The sequence below is a fragment of the Loxodonta africana genome, chromosome 1 (genome assembly GCF_030014295.1).
Source record: "Loxodonta africana isolate mLoxAfr1 chromosome 1, mLoxAfr1.hap2, whole genome shotgun sequence".
Classification (NCBI taxonomy): domain Eukaryota; kingdom Metazoa; phylum Chordata; class Mammalia; order Proboscidea; family Elephantidae; genus Loxodonta; species Loxodonta africana.
The window spans coordinates 133,364,128-133,383,319 of record NC_087342.1 but is presented as its reverse complement, the minus strand read 5'-3'; the positions used below and the strand labels follow the sequence as shown (position 1 = coordinate 133,383,319).

At 36.5% G+C, this 19,192-nt stretch overlaps 1 protein-coding gene across 3 annotated transcripts in view; it reads right to left on the bottom strand.

Moving 5' to 3' along the window:
* RIMS1 (regulating synaptic membrane exocytosis 1) overlaps window positions 1-19,192 on the bottom strand; it is a 475,999-nt gene that overhangs the window by 375,274 nt on the left and 81,533 nt on the right. For 2 of the 3 annotated variants that reach the window (XM_003404398.3, XM_064287937.1), the window contains exon 2: window positions 8,444-8,524. The exons of the other annotated variant lie outside the window; for it this stretch is intronic. In XM_003404398.3, coding sequence (XP_003404446.2) covers window positions 8,444-8,524 — 81 coding nt within the window. The remainder of the gene's footprint in view (window positions 1-8,443; window positions 8,525-19,192) is intronic. 3 annotated transcript variants of the gene reach the window in all.

The window sequence follows — 19,192 nt, the reverse complement described above, 5'->3', positions numbered from 1 at the left end:
TAAAATCAGGTTAAATATAAGCCATCATTTTACACGTACATATTTTTTTTTTATTCATTCTGCTCCCCTATACGCTGGCTCTCAGAAGTACCCATGCTATAATTAAGTCTGCACAAAAATTGGTATTGCTGAAAAAAACCATGCCCTTGAGATCAGAAAAAGTATGTCTATGAAAAGAACATTTTGGATGGCAGCCTCCCTGTCAGCTCAGGGCTGACTCATTTGAAGCTGTAAAAAAGGGTAAAAGAAGAACATGTGTGACACACATGTCCATGTCAAAAGCCTCCAAACAGATGGTGTTCAAGATGGTCCATTCAAGAATGTGTATTATTATTGCCCAGAAAGATCATCTTGAAAAAAGAGGAAGCAGAGACCACAAAGACAAGATGGCAAAGCAAAACCCTGAGACAAAATACTTTCAGATTTTTTACCTGGATCCTAAATTTATTTTTTGTTGAAAGAATGAAATTAATAATTAATTACAGGACTTACAAACAAGTGAAAAACAAAAGTAAAATAAGTAAAAATAAACACCAAAACAATCTTGAACATAGCAAAATTGTAGGACACAAACTTCTCAATTTCAAAACTTACTACAAAGCACAGTAATCACAACAGTGTGGTTCTAGCATAAGGCCAGACATACTGATCAATAGAATAAATGTGAGAATACAGAAAGAAATCCAAAAATTTATGGTCAGTGTATTTTTAACAAAGATGCTAAGACAATTTAACAAGGGAGAATTGTCTTTTCAACAAATGGGGCTGGGACAAATTTTTTTACATGCAAAAGAATGAAATAGGATTCTTACTTCACACCATATATAAAAATTAACTCAAAAAGGAACAAAGACCTACATATAAGAGCTGAAACTATAAAACTGTTAGAACAAAACAGGGATAAATTTTCATGAACTTGACTTAGGCAATGATTTCTTAGATATGACACGAAATCCACAAGCAGCAAAGAGAAAACAGATAAATCAGGCTTCATCAAATTAAAAATTCTGCGCTTCACAACTCTTCAGATTAGACTGGATTATAAGACAAAATGATACTCGTAAAGAATGCGCTTCTTAGTTCAAGCAGATACATGAGACTAAATGGACAGCTTCCGTCCAGATGCGAGATGAGAAGGCAGAAAGGGACAGGAGATGGTTGAATGGACTTGGGAAACCTGGGGTGGAAAGGAGGAGTGTGCTGTTACATTATAGACAGACTAGGGTCATATAACAATGTGTATTTAAATTTTTATATGAGAAACTAACTTGAGCTGTAAACTTTCACTTAAACCACAATAATTAAAAAAAAAAAATCGTGCTTCAAAGGCACTAACAAGAAAGTTAAAAGACAATTCACTAAATGTGTGCAAATCATATATCTGATTAACAGTCTAGCATTCATTATATAGAAAAGATTCTTACAACTCAACAATAAAAAGACAAATAACCCAATTAAAAATGGGAAATGAATCTGAATAGACATTTTTCCAAAGAAGATATAGATAGCCAATAAGCATATGAAAAAAAGATCCTTAATATCATTACCCATTAGAGGAATACAAATCAAAACCACAATGAAATACCACTTCACCTCCTCTAGAATGGCTATAATGAAAAAGACAGGTAATAACAAGTGTTGATAAAAATGTGATGAAATTGAAACTTTCATCAGTTGTTGGTGTCAGGGTAAAATGGCACAGTTCCTTTGGAAAACAATTTGGAAGTTCCTCATAAAGTTAAACATAGAGTTACCATAAAACCTGGCAATTACATTCCTAGATATATACTCAACAGGATTGAAAACATATGTCCACACAAAACCTTGTATACAAATATTGATAACTGCATTATTTGTAATAGCCCAAAAGTAGAAACAACTCAAATGTCCATCACCAGTGAATAGATTATCAAAATGTGACATATCCACATGATGGAATATTATTCAGCAATCAAAAGGAATGAAGCACTGTGGCATGCTACAACATGGATGAACCGTGAAAAGACTATGCTAAATGAAAGAAGCTGTACCCAAAAAGCCACATATTGTATGATTCCATGTATATGAAATATATGGAATCATATAACAGGCAAATCCAGAGAGAGAGGAAGTAGATTAATAGTTGCCAGGAATGGGATGTTGGGGGAAATACAGTAATGATGGTCACTAATGGGTATAGAGTTTCTTTTTTTGAGGTGATGAAAATATCCTGGAATTAGTGTTGATGGTTGAGAAGCTTTATGAAAACCACTAAATCATAAACTTTAAAAAAGTTAATTGTATGATATGTGAATTACATCACAATTAAAAAAAAAATCAGTTATCGTCAACAAAAACAAAGCAAACAACAACAACAACAAAAAAAAACTGAACCAGACTATGACCCATTTGCCTCTCTGGATTTAATTTACTCTTAATAATCTCACCTACCACAGAAATACAAACATTATTTGTCTAAGCATATCTTTTCCATAGCTATCTTATTTTCTTTCTAGAATTTTACCTTCAAATTCCAACTTCACCAGTTCTACCATGACCAACCACCCCAGTTTACCCAGGTCTGGGGGTGGGTGGTTCTTGGGATGTGGTACTTTCAGTCTAAAACATGGAAATTCCCAGGAAAACAGGGACAAGTTTGTCCCTGGACAACCTTTCATAATTCACTTAATTCCTCCGTTCTTTCGTTAAGTACTGGTGATACCCTGTATACTATCTTTTACACTTTCTTTTTTCTAACCCTATGCCTACTCCCTATACTATTTGTCTCCATGGTTTTTGTCATAAAGTAATTGTTTGCAAATTAGTATATCTTGCCTGGGTCTTTCTTCTGAGTTTGATATCTAAATAGCTAACTTCTGCATGTTTCCAACTGGAAATCTCTCTGGCCAGTAACATCAAGTCTAATGCTGAATCTAAAACTGCTTTAGTGCCTAAATTAACTTTCTTTATGATTTTATCACATCCACTTAATCTCTTGAGCTAAAATGAGTTATCATCTCCTCCCATCTTTGTTCATATTGCATTTAATGAATGACTATACAGTGCTCTGATGATCCTACCTGTGATATTTCCCAAATCTGCTCTACCTCCTACCTCTCCTACTTAATTCTGCTAACACCCATGACTGAGACTGATGAGTGCCCAAATAATTCTCAGATTTTTAAAATTCACGATTGCTTCGAAAACACAAAAAACTCACTGTTATGGCAAGGTTCAAAATAAAAGACAGTATTAAAAGTAAAAGCAAAGATGAGACACAACATGTTTATTTTTTACAAATTAGACAAACTCTTACTCCTCAGAGATTGATACAGCACTTCCCGCCTCCTTTCTCTCCCTCTCTTTCTCGCCCTACCCCCACATCCATACACACCAACACCCACCCTCCTACATAACCACATATAAAAATATACTCACACACACACACTCACAGGCTCCAGCAGTGAGTTGTTGTCGTAAGGTGCCATCAAGTCAGTTCTAACTCATAGCAACCCCATGTACAACAGAATGAAACACTGTCCAGTCCTGTGTCATCCTTATAATCATGGCTATGTTTGCACCTATTGTTGCAGTCACTGTATCAGTCCAGCTCATCCAGGGTCTTCCTCTTTTTTGCTGACCCTCTACCAAGAACGATGTCCTTCTCCAAGGACTGGTCCCTCCTAATAACATGCCCAAAGTATGAGAGATGAAGTCTCACCACCCTCACTTTTAAAGAGCACTCTGGCTGTACTTCATCCAAGACAGACTTGTTCGTTCTTCAGGCAGTTTATGGTATATTCAATATTCTTCGCCAACACCATAATTCAAAGGCATCAATTATTCTTCGATCTTCCTTATTCATTCAGCAAAGCCTGACATTTTGGACCTCAGGGAAACTGTTCTCTCCTTCTGAAAGAATGTACCTCAAACTTGTTTACCTACTGAACATCCTTCAAAATTCATTACCAGCTATTACAAACACTGTAAATGCTTCCCTGACGACACCAACCCCCAAAAGAATAAATCATTTTCTTCTTTTTTTTAGCATACTTCCAGTGTTGCACTTATTTAATATTATAATTTATTTATGTAACTGTCCCTCCAACGTGAGAGGGAACCCTTAAGACAGGAATTTTATCTCATTTATCTAGGTCTGAAACCTGGGGAATAGCAGGCATAAGACTCACTTTGTTGAACTCCACGGGTATTTTGATATATTTACTATCTTGATTAAATGAGAACAACTCATGCATTATGCTTAAAATATGACTGACATTTTAATAATAAATGAAAGGAATATTTGAATAGTTTATATACAGAGTTATAAAAATATTAAGTATATTGACATATGTATCCATCAGTCTACACTTGTATGATAGGATATAACAAACAACACAAGTACTGCCACCCTGCTTCCCGTGTGTATACCTACTACTCTCTTACTTGCCCTACTCAGTTAAGCTCTTTGAAAAAGTCATGTATGTTCATCATCTCCTCTTCCTAACTTCTCATTTCTTCCTCAAGACTATGGAAATCCAGCATTTCCATCCACATATATGCTAAAACTGCCATGGCAAATGCCACCAATGGCCTCTATAAGGAAAAATCCAAAGGACACTTTTTACCCCTTCAGTTTCTTGAGTTTCTGCTGCATTTGACACTGTTGGCTATTTCCTTTGAATCTCTCTACTACCTTGGCTTCTAGGTCCCCCAGTTGTCTAACCATTATTTCTCAGCTACACTGGGGTGGTCTTTTTCCTTTATCCACTCTTAATCATTGGTTTTACTTAGGGTTCTCTCTGTTATTTTTTTCTAACTCCACTTCCTTGGGTGATGTTATCTACTTTTCCAGTACACTGGAAGCTTCAGCCTCATAGCCTCAACCGTTTCTTGGTCCCATATATTTGGATAATTCACAGGTATCACACATTCATTCTATCAAAATCTGAACTCATCACTATCCACCTACCCCCAGACCTGGTTTGCTTTTTTAATTCCACATCTTGGTTGGTGACCCTTAATTGCCCAATCAATTAACATGGTAGCACCCCTAAACTCTTCCTTTCCAGCCTATATTCTACTGGCCATCAAGCACTGTTCATTTACTTGTTACTTGTTAATTGACTATTGTAATATTGTAATAGTCAATTAATTGATTTGCTTCTCTCTTACCAACATCACAACCATTCTCTATTTTCCTTACTTCCACCAAAGTAAATAATAGATATTTTATATACACACATATATACATGTAATAAAAATCTGACTATGCCACTGTCCTAATTAAAACTTATTAAATCATCTCAATAACTAAATGCAGTGTTTATTAAATTTTATATTTTGATCCAGCTCTCACATACAGAAATCTAAGCTTCATCCTACAATACTAACCCAGGATGCACTCTTACATTTTCTGTTCTATTCCACTCAAAATTAAAAAAAAAAAAAAAGGGAGAGAGAGAAAAGAAGTCTAGTCACCAGCCTTTAAACTGATACTCAGACTCACTAATAAATTTAAACTTATAAGTTTAAAAACACTGACCTATAGGCTAAAGCCCATCCTTAATCGCCTCCTGCCAACTGACTGTGCCCTTTTCATATCAATCTAGAAAGGCATTTACTTGGATATGGAGAGTTCAATTCACAAATACTACTCTACAGAGAATCATAGTAGAAATAAACGAATTGCAAGCTTCAAATTCTTCAAGTCATCCAAGGGGAGGTTCACTATATTAATTAGAAAAGTATAGACATAGCAAAAGGACTGCCAGAAGGGAGGCTCCAAAGAGCTTGCAGCTACTTCTTGGCCACCACATCAGAGGGGTCACAAGGAACATTCCACTAGGTGCAACGTAAATTACAGCAGATTTCCACATAAATATGTGGACAGTTAAAGCAAAGTAAGGAAAAAAAAGAGCTAAAGTCTTAGTAGGAAGGATGACAATTTTTGTTTCATCTAATAATGTCCAATTTAAATCAGACATTGGAATGAGTGAGACCAATTAAAATAGAACCTCAATATACGGAATATAATTTTTTAAATCAATGTTAATTCCTCAAATAACTTTCCAAGAAATTACTTGAATCCAGATAGGAGCAAAAAGTTTTCTAATGCCTAGAACAAAAGACAGAAATCACAGACCATAAGCAGTCCATGAATTATCAAGAAAAGTTCCATCATCAGGAAAATGGCATTGCAGCAAAAACATTTATAGAAAAAAAATGCAAAATCAGTAAGAGTACCTCTTGCAATTTTTTACTTCTGTCCACGTAATTAAAAATAATTTTTACTATGGTTAAATCAAATTATTTTCATTCCTTGGAAATTAATGATTACCTATGGGTAATACATCTAACTGGATAATCAAGTGTACTCTTTGAGCCCCTATTGAGCCCTCTAAAATTTATTTACCAAAACTTTGACTCTTAAAATGCAAATATTTTTTAAATTACTTATTACAGAATATAATACACAAAACATAAGAATTTAAATGTTTTAATTTCGCCCTTTGCCAATGCTAGTAAAAGTTGTCATAGTGTAAAAATTACAAAACTTAGTTTTTTCCTCACAGCTTTTTTTACTATTTTATCACTTTATTTTGGTTTTACTTCAAATTCTAGTAATAGCTAAAGACATCTATAAAAGATCACTCTGAGGACACATTTCTTCAAAGGCTTTTGCTATAAACCTTGGATGGAGGTATTTCCCCATCAGTAACTACATGTCTGTAATAGTTTTCTAAGGAAATGTTTTATTTTCTAAGCAGGAGCATAACTCTATTTAGAGGCTTGGATACATCATATTACTCTTTGCAGAAATTTAAACACTTTATTTACATTTTATCGCATCAAAATCCACATTTGAAACCAGGGCAGTGGCATCACAAAGGCTGGTGTCACACCCCCACCCCTACCCCATGGAACTCCTCCCGTAGCAGACCATACAGAATCCTTAGTAATGTTTTTTGTACTAATGTTAGTTTTAAATCATAATTCCCATATATTACTTTCTTTTCCTTTAATTGGAGTCCTAGTGGTATAGCGGTTAAGGAGCTCAGCTGCTAACCAAAACGTCAGCAGTTCTAATCCACTCCTTGGAAACACTATGGGGCAGTTCTACTCTGTCCTATGGGTCACTATGAGTCAAAGTCAACAGGACAGCAATGGGTTTTTGTTTTCCTTTAATTACTATTTCATCCTCAAAAGTTACTGACATAGGTTCACAAATATCAATTACCACAATAGTGTAGCTAAACACCAGAAAATTTGACACAATCCAAACCAAAAACCAAATCCATTGCCATCGACTCAATTCTCTGACTCATACCGACCCTACAGGGCAGAGAAGAACTGCTCCACAGGGTTTCCAAAGAGCAACTAATGGATCTGAACTGCCAGCCTTTCAATTAGCAGCCTAACTGTTAACCACTGCATCAGCAACTATAAAAACACCAGCAGCAAGGAAAACAACAGCACGTGCTTGTAGCGTGCGCAGACGAAGCATCATTGTAACTGGATAATAATGAGAGCTCTGACTGGAGAGCATTAAACCAAAACCAAAACCAAACCCAGTGCCGTCGAGTCGATTCCGACTCATAGCGACCCTACAGGACAGAGTAGAACTGCCCCATAGAGTTTCCAAGGAGCGCCTGGCAGATTCGAACTGCCAACCCTTTGGTTAGCAGCTGTAGTACTTCACCACTACGCCACCAGGGTTTCCGGAGCGCATTAAAAAAAGCTCAAAAAAGTAAATTAGCGCAGAGTTTTAAAAAAGTAAATTAGTGTAGAGTTTTAGCCTTGTAGGTATATTGATACATGTCGGCTGGGTTTTTAAAAAATGTTTTTGTTGTTACAACGAACTACAGGGATGTTTTTGTAGTCATTTTGGTGTCACTCACTCTGACAGTGTCACCCAGTGCAGTCCATACACCCCTAGTAATGCAACTGACTCAGAGGTTACTTATTTGGCTGGTTCTCTACTGCCCTGCTGTGCCTTTTGGTTGGTCATTTAACTACAGGCTGGTATCCTACATATAAGGTTGGTAACAGACTATTTATGCATTTCCCTATTTACACTCTCCTGTCCCCACTGGGAACGCTCCCTTCCTCTCTCTGTACCTTGCCTCTCTACTTCTCTAAAGTCATATGCCCCAGCCCTCATACATTCCAAACCCAAAAATACAGAATTGTTGCCACTCTAGAGCCCTAAAAAATGTGTCTCCTTCCTATACTTAGTTTCATCCTTCCAATACGGCACTAGAGACACCACGTAACAAAGATACTTAATACAGAGCTCGTGTTTTCAGGTAATTTCATCTATTCAATAGTAGACCTTTTATTACATAAACATCAGAGTAGCCAGAGTACCTACTCCCGCATGCAATGTGAATAAATATATCTGTAACAAGTGATATGTGTAAGAGACGACATTTTCAGTCAATAAAACCAATGCCATACTCACGGTGAAGGTTGGTGGGGCTGGTTTTCAGCATTTCTTGGTGTTTTGCAGGCAGCAGGCTTCGCCATGTCCCTGACAACACACCTGGGGCGCATGATAGACAGCACAATGCACTATTAATTATAAAAAGAGTAGAACACATCTGGAAATTAAACACGGCACTGAAAACACAGTCTAAAGGAAAGTCTTTGCAAGCCCCTTCAATATTAACTTTGGGGCCCTGGAAAAGCGCTAGGAGTTGGACATTTTCAACCCAGGCCTCCAAGAGCTCAATTATACCTGAATAAAATCCGTGCAGCCTCTGTATTTGATTTTCCTTCTAGCATCAATAAAATGACTTTCAGCAGCTTTCTCCATAGGAGAAATGCTATTGAAAGCTTTGGCCTTACCAACTGAAGAGATCTGAAAGCTTAAAAATAGGAGCAGCAGTTGTGCTGGTATGTTAAAAGATGGGAAGAATTTTCTGTGGCTTTGGCTGTTTTACTTAAAGATATGGACCTTTGTTTCACACCATTCATCACCACACAGGTCATTTTCGTTTTCAAAAAGAGATCTCAAACCATCCCTCATATTAAAAATCCCCTTCATGCTAAGAGAGGTGGAAGAATTGGAAGGGAATGTTCATACATAAAATGTGTGTATGAGTGTGCCTGTGTGTACATGCAAGTATGTGTATGTATGCACATATGTGTAATAATTAGAGAAGATATCTCCGAAAAATGAAAAAACAGTAAAAGTTTTTTTTTTTTTTGTTCCCTTAGTTGTCTGTCATAGAATAAGTAAGTGCAGAGAGTGGACAATATATCGGAATTCAAAAGGGCATACACCAGTAGGAATTACTCTTACCCTCAAGTAAACAGGACTTAAACAGCATTGGAGATATTCATTGCCAGATATTAGAAAACGACCCCATGTGAGACTGTGCTTAGATGACTCAAATATGCCTTTGCCTCAAAAGCTTTAAAACAAACACTTCTTTGAATAGGGAAGTTTTGGTTATAATGCTGAACCCCTATCTTAGACTTTGCTAAATGGAAACACCCTTAGGACTCAGGATCCTCAAACATGAATTTTCATGGAGGTTGCCTGGAGGCAGGTTTGACTACACTGCCAATGTGTAAGGCCAGTCATATTACTCCAGAACAGGATCACTCATGAGGCGGTGGCAGGCAAACTGGTTCCCAGAGTTAAAAGCTGCACGGCAAAATTCTCCACTTCTGAAAGAAATGATACAGGGAAACGTGGACACAACGCATAAAAACGTGCACACACACACTGCTCATTCCAAACAAGGTCAAGTAAGACTCAAAAATCAATACGTAACGTGACGAGAAAAGAAAACTGCCATTTCAAAGCTTCAGCACACCTTCCCCCTGGGATAAAAGTAAAGTGGCATTTGTCAGGAGCTAAACTCTCAGAGGATTGGTCAAGAGACATGAATTAAAACCTCCACAGGCACCATAAAGCCTTCTGTTTTTGTTCCAGTTTAAAGGGAGGAGGCCACTCAGACATCAGAATTAAGAGAACATTTAGGAAGGCAGCTAAGGAAAAGTAGTATGTAAGAATTTCTGAGATCTGAAATATTAATCTGATTTATACAAGGTACAATGCCCAATGAGTTAAATTTCATAGCACTGGAAAATCTTTAGCAATTCTCACTCAACTAAAAATAGTACCCATACAGCATGTTGAATCTACATGCACTGGTTTGTGAAAATATGTGAAATAGCACCAACTTTGGAAAAATTTTTGAAGAACAGTATCTATGAGAGACCATATACAACCTTGTCTTTTGGTTTCTTCCTTTTTTTTTTTTTAATAAAGTCACAAGTATTTACAAAGCTTTGAAATAAAAGAAATCTGCCATTTAACTTGAGTTTCCTTAAACATGCATCGAGGTCACTATTTTCTCATAAGTGTGAAGTACCAGCCAGCACCAAGGGTGGGTTTCTAAGAAAAACATTTTCTTTGTTTTTCTGATTGATAGGCCATATCTATGTATGTACAGTCTCATCTAACCTCATGTACCCAGTGGTTTGGGTTTAAGACTATATAAAACTAGTGTACTCCTTCTGTCTGCATATGCTATAGAATGTTTCTGATATAAGCTTCATATGAATTTCCGAACTTTAAAGTTTTATTGAATTATAAAAATAAACACATTGATCCTCAAAAACAATATTTTTAGAATTAATTTAAATATACTGAGAAAAAGAAAAAGCCATCTTTTTTTTTCTTTTGGTAAAGTATGTTACAATATACTTTATATTCCATACTAACACATATCCTGACCACAGGATAAGAGTGCTGTAACTAGGTATTGAATCTGAATTTTGAAGGAGAAAAAACTATTTGTTTCAGACTGTTAAATAGTCAACCAATGTGGGTGGACTCTTCAAGCCATAGTAATATATATTCCTATATGTTCTAATTTGACTTCTTTTTAGTTGAATTTTCTTTTAAATATAAGAAAAACGAAACAGCCTAAACGTAAAATAAGATACATAGAAAATACAATACAGTCACAAGAGACAGGTTTTTGTTAGCCTGTGCAGATTAACATTTCTTTAAAATTATGATTGAATTGTTACGTCTGGCATGTCACAGTTTAAGGGGATAAAGTTTAATGATTTTGACACTGCTAATATTTTTTTTAATATATGGAAATTGTTTAGACCCAGAAATTTCCATTATCTACTATGCATTAGACTTATTAGAGTAATATAAACTCTTCACACTTTATGAAACATAACAATGATATTTCAGCATGCTGGAGTTTTTAAAGGGCTGTCTCTACATATGATTTCCTCCTTCAGCCAGACATAAGGAGACCACAAAAGTTGCCACAAAGCTCATTTCCCAGAATTACCATGGACTGAGGCACTAGGAGGTCAAGGGGTTTGACCTCTTATTCTTTGCAACCTCTTTAATTACTCAGGGATTTATCAGACAGTGACTCATAGTCTTCAAACTGCTTTTGAGCATTTCCTTCTCACTCAAGCATCACTCAAGATTTATGCAAATGAGACATTCTGCAACCACCTAGGGGGACTGCTCCTCCTGACTTCACCCTCAGTGCCGCTGGGTTTTATGAATGACTGCAATCAATGCGATGAATGGCTGCCAACTGCCCACTCAGCCACTTCTACTCTTCCGCACACGTACACACAGAATAAACTTGAATTGCCGCAAGCCTGCAGATGAGGCTATGGTAAGGCTTTCATCTCTCCACACAGGAACTAAATGTGCTTCCAGATACTTAAGAGTATGTGAATTAAAAATTCTAAATGCCTTCAAAAAGCACAATTTACATAATTACTTTCTCTCTTTTGAGTTTCCATTTTGGTGCCTGTAATCAACCCTCCCAAAAAAATATTTTATGCAACTTTATCTGAATTTGAATTTTATCTGGATTGTTTTATCTCTCATGACTAATGTGAGGAAACTGCACTAAGCTGCCAGATAGTAGATTATGACATGTTTACATTTTTGTGCTCAATCATTCAACTTTTGCGTTTTACTAAGATTTCTCCTATCATCAGTGGAGACGATTACATCCAAACAGTGCTGTTAAGGATAGGGGGAAAAGTGTGTTTGTGCTTACTCCCCAAGTGTTATTTTACTAGCCCACATTTGACATACTTAGACGTACTCAGACATACTTAAGGGCAGTCAAAATAACATAAGGTTGAGAAAATGAAACATTTTCAAATATGTAATCTTCTGATTCGCTGATCATTGATTAAAAATACATAAAAACAAGGAAAATTTGATAAGAGTAGACCTCAGGGGCTCTGTAGCTGGTCATCTTCGCCTCTAAACTTCCCCATTTTAGTGCTTCTAGCTTTTCTTCAACATGGTATTAGCCACAGAGTACCCCAAATATACGCAAAATTTATATTTCCAGTCTAATTCGCTCTTTGTAACTACAGAAACTCAGTATTTTCTCTTGGATGTCTAATGCCCCATTGCCATCGAGTCGATTCCGACTCATAGCAACCCTATAGGATACAGTAGAACTGCCCCACAGGGTTTCCAAGGAGTGGGTGGTAGATTTGAACTGCTGACTTTTTGGTTAGCACCAAGCTCTTCGCCACTGTGCCACCAGAGCTCCAGATGTCTAAAACAACTCTCAAAATTAACATTTCCAAGATGCAATTCTTTATCTTCCTCTTCCAAAATTGATCTTCCAGCAGCTACATCCAACTTGGTTGTATTACAATTCCGTTTTTCTAGCTGTTCAGGTCAAAAATTTTAGACCTGACTCCTCTTTTTCTCTCACGCCTTACATCCCTTCCACCAGGCTGGCTCTAATTTCAAAACCGTATGGACTCTGACTATTTCTTACTTCCTCCTCACTATTTTCACCTGGTTGGAGCCAATATCATCTTTTATCTGGATTCATACAATAGACTTTAAACTGGTTTTCAGCATTTACCTCCTAGAGTCTCTCCTTCTAGCATCTATTCTCAACACAGCAGCCAAAGTGACTCTTTGGAAAGGTAAGTGTGACCATGGCTCCTTTCATCAAAGTCCTGCAATAGTTTCCCTGGTTTACTCACAATGAAATGTCAGAGTCCTCAGAGCCTAATCTGGCCTCCCTTATCTCTGAGTTCATCCCCTACTGCCCCCTCCTCCCGCTCTGCTCAGTCACACTGGCCTCCAGGTTGTTCACCAAATACTTCAGGAATGATGCTGCACTGCAGTCTTTACGTCAGTCTTTCCTTTTGTCTGGAATGTTCTTTCCCAATATCGGTATGATTAAACCTCTTACCACTATCAAGTCTTTGTTGAAGTATTATCTATTGGTGTTTGCTACCCTGATTATTCTATTTATACTATAATCCATTCCCCACACCACACCCACATACTTCCGGTGCCTTTATCTTGCTCTATTATTTACTAAAATTTACTGTCTCTCACTGCTAAAATATGAGCTGCTCAAGGACAGGGATCTTTGTTTAGTTAACTGACATATACTAAGTGTCTAGAACACTGCCTGGCACATAATAGATACTCACGACATACTTGTTAATGAATGGATAAAGTTAGAGTTGACTTCAAGCTTGAGTAACTTAAACATGTTAAAACATGTGACTTAGACTAGAATCTAGGTAAAATTTCTTTGAGAGATTACAGCATGTTTCTATAAAAAATTATAAAATACAAGCTAATTTATGACTAACAGGGTTTATGAATTGAGTGACTCCACTAAATTTGTTTTTATGTGGTTTGACTAAGGTTCATTCTCTTTCTGAACACAAAAAAGGGTATTTGCCAGCAGGTTTTACCAGCATCTGCATTATTTAGTGGAAAGGACATTTTAGCATCAAATTATTGTTTGAACCAGTAGGAGACTATGAAATATCTGGTATACCAATATTTTAAGAAATAAAACCTTAAAATAATGGTATGTGAAGCAATTTCTTAATAGTGAAAAGAAAAAATTAATCCCTTTATTTTTCTGATTTTTCTAAACAGGATAAGAAAATAAAGACAGTGCCTATTTATTTAAACACCTTTATGTACCAAAATGTACACAGATTAAATGCATCTCCTTTACTCTTCACACTGCTCTGCAAGGTTGATATGATTGTCCCATCTGACAGATGAAGAAACTGCAGCTCTAAAAGGTCAAATTATTTTCCAATGGTAAACAGCAAATGCTGATATTCTCAAAAGTCAAGATTTGAATCAAGGTCTGTTTGGCATCAAAGCTAATGTCTTTTACATCATTCCATGCAGTGTCTTGGCTTTTGTATTTAAAACATGAATGGAAACTGATAAAAATCAATAATGAAGTTACAGAGTCACTTACCCTCAGATAAGTTTTAATACCACCAATTTCATGGTATAGGTACATTGTTGAAAGTATTCAAATGATCCCATAACTGACCGTTCCTTAAATGTTATTCTAGTATCACCAAACCACATTCTCCAAATACAACAGAACAATGGTGAAAGCAGAGCGTTGAGTAGGCTAAACTAGAACTGCAGAGTGACATTAAGACCATTGGGAATACTACAGAAAATGAAATCTAAGACAGGTTATCTAGTACTTATGTAAGAAAAATCTTCAAGAAATCTAAAAAGATAAAAGACACATTTGCAAGACAAATACATTTGATAAAAATTTCTTCAAATATTTTTGTCAAAGGAGGCCTATAAAAGTGATGTTCTCATTTCCATTCACAAACTCCAAAAAAGGAAAAGCTAAAAAAAAATTATTCTAAATCTCAATTTATGTAAAAAATTTCATATTCATGTCAATTTAACTGTGAACAAATAAGTATGATGACTGTTACCCATAAAATGAAGATGAAACAGTGAAAATTCTACATTAGAAAAGGAAAGTGAACGTTGTTATTTTGAAAAACCAGATGCACTAATCACAAATGAACAGGGCCTGTTACCCTCCGATATACATCCAGGGAACCCTCAGAAGCTACATCCGAGTATCAGAGTAATTTTTATTTAAAATAAGATATGGAGGGCAAGTAAAGTAGATTTCTAATTATTAGAAAAGGGAAATCGGTTGGCCATTTTCTGCAATGACTTATGAGAGCTGTTGCACCTCCCTTTAGGAGGCCAGGAAGCTATTCACAAAGCCAGACAGCAAGGCTAAGATTCTAAAATAAAGGTGGTAACTAAATATTCACTACAGAGATTAATGGATGATTTTAAATTTAGGGAAAACAAATTATTTAAACACTGATAAGAAAGGAAATAATAGGTAAAAAGTCAAATCCCTGGTCTTTTGGATTATTCAAACCTACCCTGTTTTATCATCCTTTCTGTTTCCAGAATGCTAATAGGCTGAGTTCTACAAGGTCTTAATATAGTTCCCAAGATTTGGGAACCAATTAACCTCTTTTTATCCCAGCTACTATTTCTGTCAACATAGTCACTTTTGCCATTCACCAATTCTTGAAATATTTAAATACCTATGGAATTAGATCTGCTACCATCCCCTACGACATGCTGTCCAGTTTACATTTTTCTACTTACTAACCAGCCTGCATTCTCCAAAAGCCACCTGCTGTTTGCAAAACACAACTTTTGGAAAGCCTAAGTACCAAACCTAAGTACCAGATATTTCCTGTTGCTAAACCTACAAGGGAGAAACTTTGCTCAATCCACAAGGGGGGTGGCGGGGGGGAAGGCTATGTAGTAAGAAGTAAGGAATTTCCAGAGGGAGGAAGTAGTCATTATAGCTAAACATATCTAAGGCGATGTCTTACTTTTCTAGTGATGCTATAACAGAAATATGACAAGTGGGTGGCTTTAACAAACAGACGTTTATATTCTCACAGTTGAGGATGCCAGAAGTCCGAATTCAGGGCTCTAGGGAAAGGCTATCTCTGTTTGCTCTGGGGGAAATCGTCATCTCAGTGTCTCTGGCTTTCCTTGGTGATCTTCATGTGGTGTGTACCTTCCCCTCCCTTTGTACTTCCTTCTCTGTGCCTAATCTACTCTTTTTATATCTCAAAGATGATTGGCTTAAGATACATCCTACACAGATACTGCCTCATTAACATAACAAAGAAAACCGTATTCCCAAATGGGATTACATCCACATGTATAGTAGGAGGAAACCCTGGTGGCACAGTGGTTAAATGCTATGACTGTTAACCATGAGGTCGGCAGTTCGAATCTGCCAGGCGCTCCTTGGAAACTATGGGGCAGTTCTACTCTGTCCTATAGAGTCGCTATGAGTTGGAATCAGTTCGACGGCAGTGGGTTTGGCTTGGTTTTTTGGGTATAGTAGGAGTTGGGATTCCAAAACATTTTTGGGGGGGGGGAGTACAATTCAATCCATAACAGGCATCGAGTAAGATGTGTCCTGAAATCATATTTTGAACTCTGTAAGGCTTAGAGGAGGCTCGAGTAGAACTGCAGTGTGTTGATGAGGAAAAGAGTGCTGTGAAAATTAATATAGAGAATATAGACAACTGTCACAAGGAGCTCAACTGAGAAAAAGAAAAATGAGGGAAAGCATCAAAATGATCTTTTTCATACTTATGGACACAACTCTAAAGGAGGAAATTAGCCAAAAAGGGAGAAGAAGACAGGAGAGGATGGCAATGGTGAGAGAGGAGTTTAGTGAGGAAGCAAGGTTGCTTAGAGATGGAGAAGGGAGGATATGAAACAGGTACAGAATTATTTCCTAAAATGCCACCTTTCATTTGACCATAACTGCCCATCTCCATTTTCTCCCAAAAAGATTCTTGCAGGTATAATGCTCCATAAGATTCATTTTGGAAAGGATTTGGAGAGAAAAAAATCATCTCTCCACTTCTTTTCATATTTCTAACTCAGCTCCTAGAGGCAGAAACTTCTCTTCAAAACTTCTTTCCCACCTGTACCTGTGAAATATTTGAGAGGGCTTTCCCTGCCAACCATCATCCACTAACAGTTCTGTTTTTATTAGTGAGTCGGATTACCATGTCCTAAAAGCATGAATAAGTTGAAAATTTCCTCTTTTGCTTGTTGGGTGCAAGCATAAAGGGACCTCTTTTTACTTCCTCTTGTGCTTCCAGCTTCCCTGCATTAAGCACCCCAGGGCAGGGCTGGGTGGGGCAGGTCCTCACTAATCCACATGAGCTATTTAGGTAAACACATCTGAAGCCTCCTCTGAAGACTTAGTCTTTTAACTATAGAGTGAGTTTAAAAAAAAAACTCACCTGAGAGTGACAAGTGACAGCAATTAGGGGAAATATCAGAAAAATTAAACAACATCTAATTTTCTCTAACAATGGCAGAAACATAGTCTAGATCACTGGATTCAACCTGTTCTGTTCCTCTGGCACCCATGACAGATGGTGCCCCTATGCAGAACATGTCATTTGGGCTCCATTCTGTACAAAGGAAACCCCCCACCCATTTCTTTTCCACTAAAGAAACCATATTGGTCTAAAAGTGAATGGAAATGATAGTATTATAAGGACACTAACCTATTTTAAAGAGGAAATTATTTACAAGCATTAGCACCACTTTCATTAATAGAAAAATATTTTCAGCACACCTCACACACAGCTAACTGATTGGTGCTTCACAGTCCATTGAGAACCACTGGTCTAAACTGCTGTCCCTGTCCCAACCCAGGCTGAGTGCCATCTCTCTATCTTAGAGAGTACTCACTGACTTCCGTGAGGTGTGAGAGACTGCTAGTTTAGTCAACAAGAACACCAAGTTAACCAGGACTGTAAACACTCTCAAAGACAGGCATAGAACTAAGAATGGCCTTGATTCATTTGAAAAGTGATTCAACAAAACAAGATGAATTTCAAGAAATGTAAACATATTTAGATATAAAAACTGTACAAAAGGAAAATAACAGCTAATCATATTAGCTAAAATTTCTGACTGCCCACAGTATCATATTATTGTGCTTGGTAATCTGTAATTCAGTTAAAAAAAAAACTGATAATGCTATTTTTTTGGTGAAATGTCACAATTTCTTCCTAGATAGTCAATATACATTTTAAAATTACACAGTACTAAAAATACCTGTAAAGTACTTTGTTTTGAACAAATAAATTATTTCCTTGTCATTCAAGTTTTAGCAAAAGCCATACACTTGTAATTCAACATTTCAAGTTTTTAAGCAGTAGCTTTTACTTTGTATCTTCTTGCCACATTTCAGTGTTGTACAAGAGTAATAGAGAGTTCTCAGATAATGGCTGTCTACACTCCAAACATCATGGTAAACAATGCAATTCAGTAGTAGAAGAGGATGGATGGTATCTGTAAAGATTATTGCCAGAGCTTTTTTACAACTAGCAATTTTTCTGCTCTTTATTTGTATTACAAAACTATAGATCTTTGAATAGTGATTTTAGGGTAGCACTATTTATCTAAGCATGTCTTTATATCTTTTCTCCGCAAAGCATTTTTTCTCCTCCCTCATCTGGGAGCCAATAGCTAAATAAATATCTACTGAGAGGTCCATAATAGTTCCTTGGTGGGATTCAAATGGATTTTAAGTAGATAATATAAAATGGGTAAATGAAATTTGAAAAAGCATTAATAAAATATTTCAGGCATTGAATTAATTGTAACTACTTTCTCAACTGATTCACCTGCCTAGAAGGATAAAGAGACTGGAGCCAATCAGATATGAAAATGTATTATATAAGGACCATTACTTATGTATAAATATTACACTGCCATTTAGGAAATGTACACTATTCATTTTCTACTGTAAATGAATATTTATTTTGCCAGAAGCACAATGCCTCTTTTACCTAAAATATGACAAAAGATAAAACCAATCAATTTGACACTTCAATGGCAATTTTAATTCCTGAATATGATTTCTCCTTTGTCTTAATTTTTCTTTTATATTTTGAGAAAAGTAAAAAAAAAAAAAAAAAAAAACTTGCACATAACTTTTTTTCATTCTTTTCATCCAAACTGATGCAAATATGAACAGATATTCAAAAAAAGACTGATGAATGTCTTGACATCTAGGAAGATTATCCATTGAGCAGGGTTTCTTACTCCTCATTGGCAAGCATGAGCATTCTCCAAGTTCTTTGCTCTCCCCTTGACCTGACAAGACTGCCACTATGGCCTCAACTGGGCCAATGGTTCCTAAATTGACATTTCCAGATTTCACTCCCATTATCTCTGTGCCCTTAAATATTTATCTACCTAACGCCCCTCCAGTACCACCACCAAACAACTGAGCCTGAACAGATCAAAATACTGAACTCAGTATTCCTCCCTATCTCCAACTCACAGGCCTCC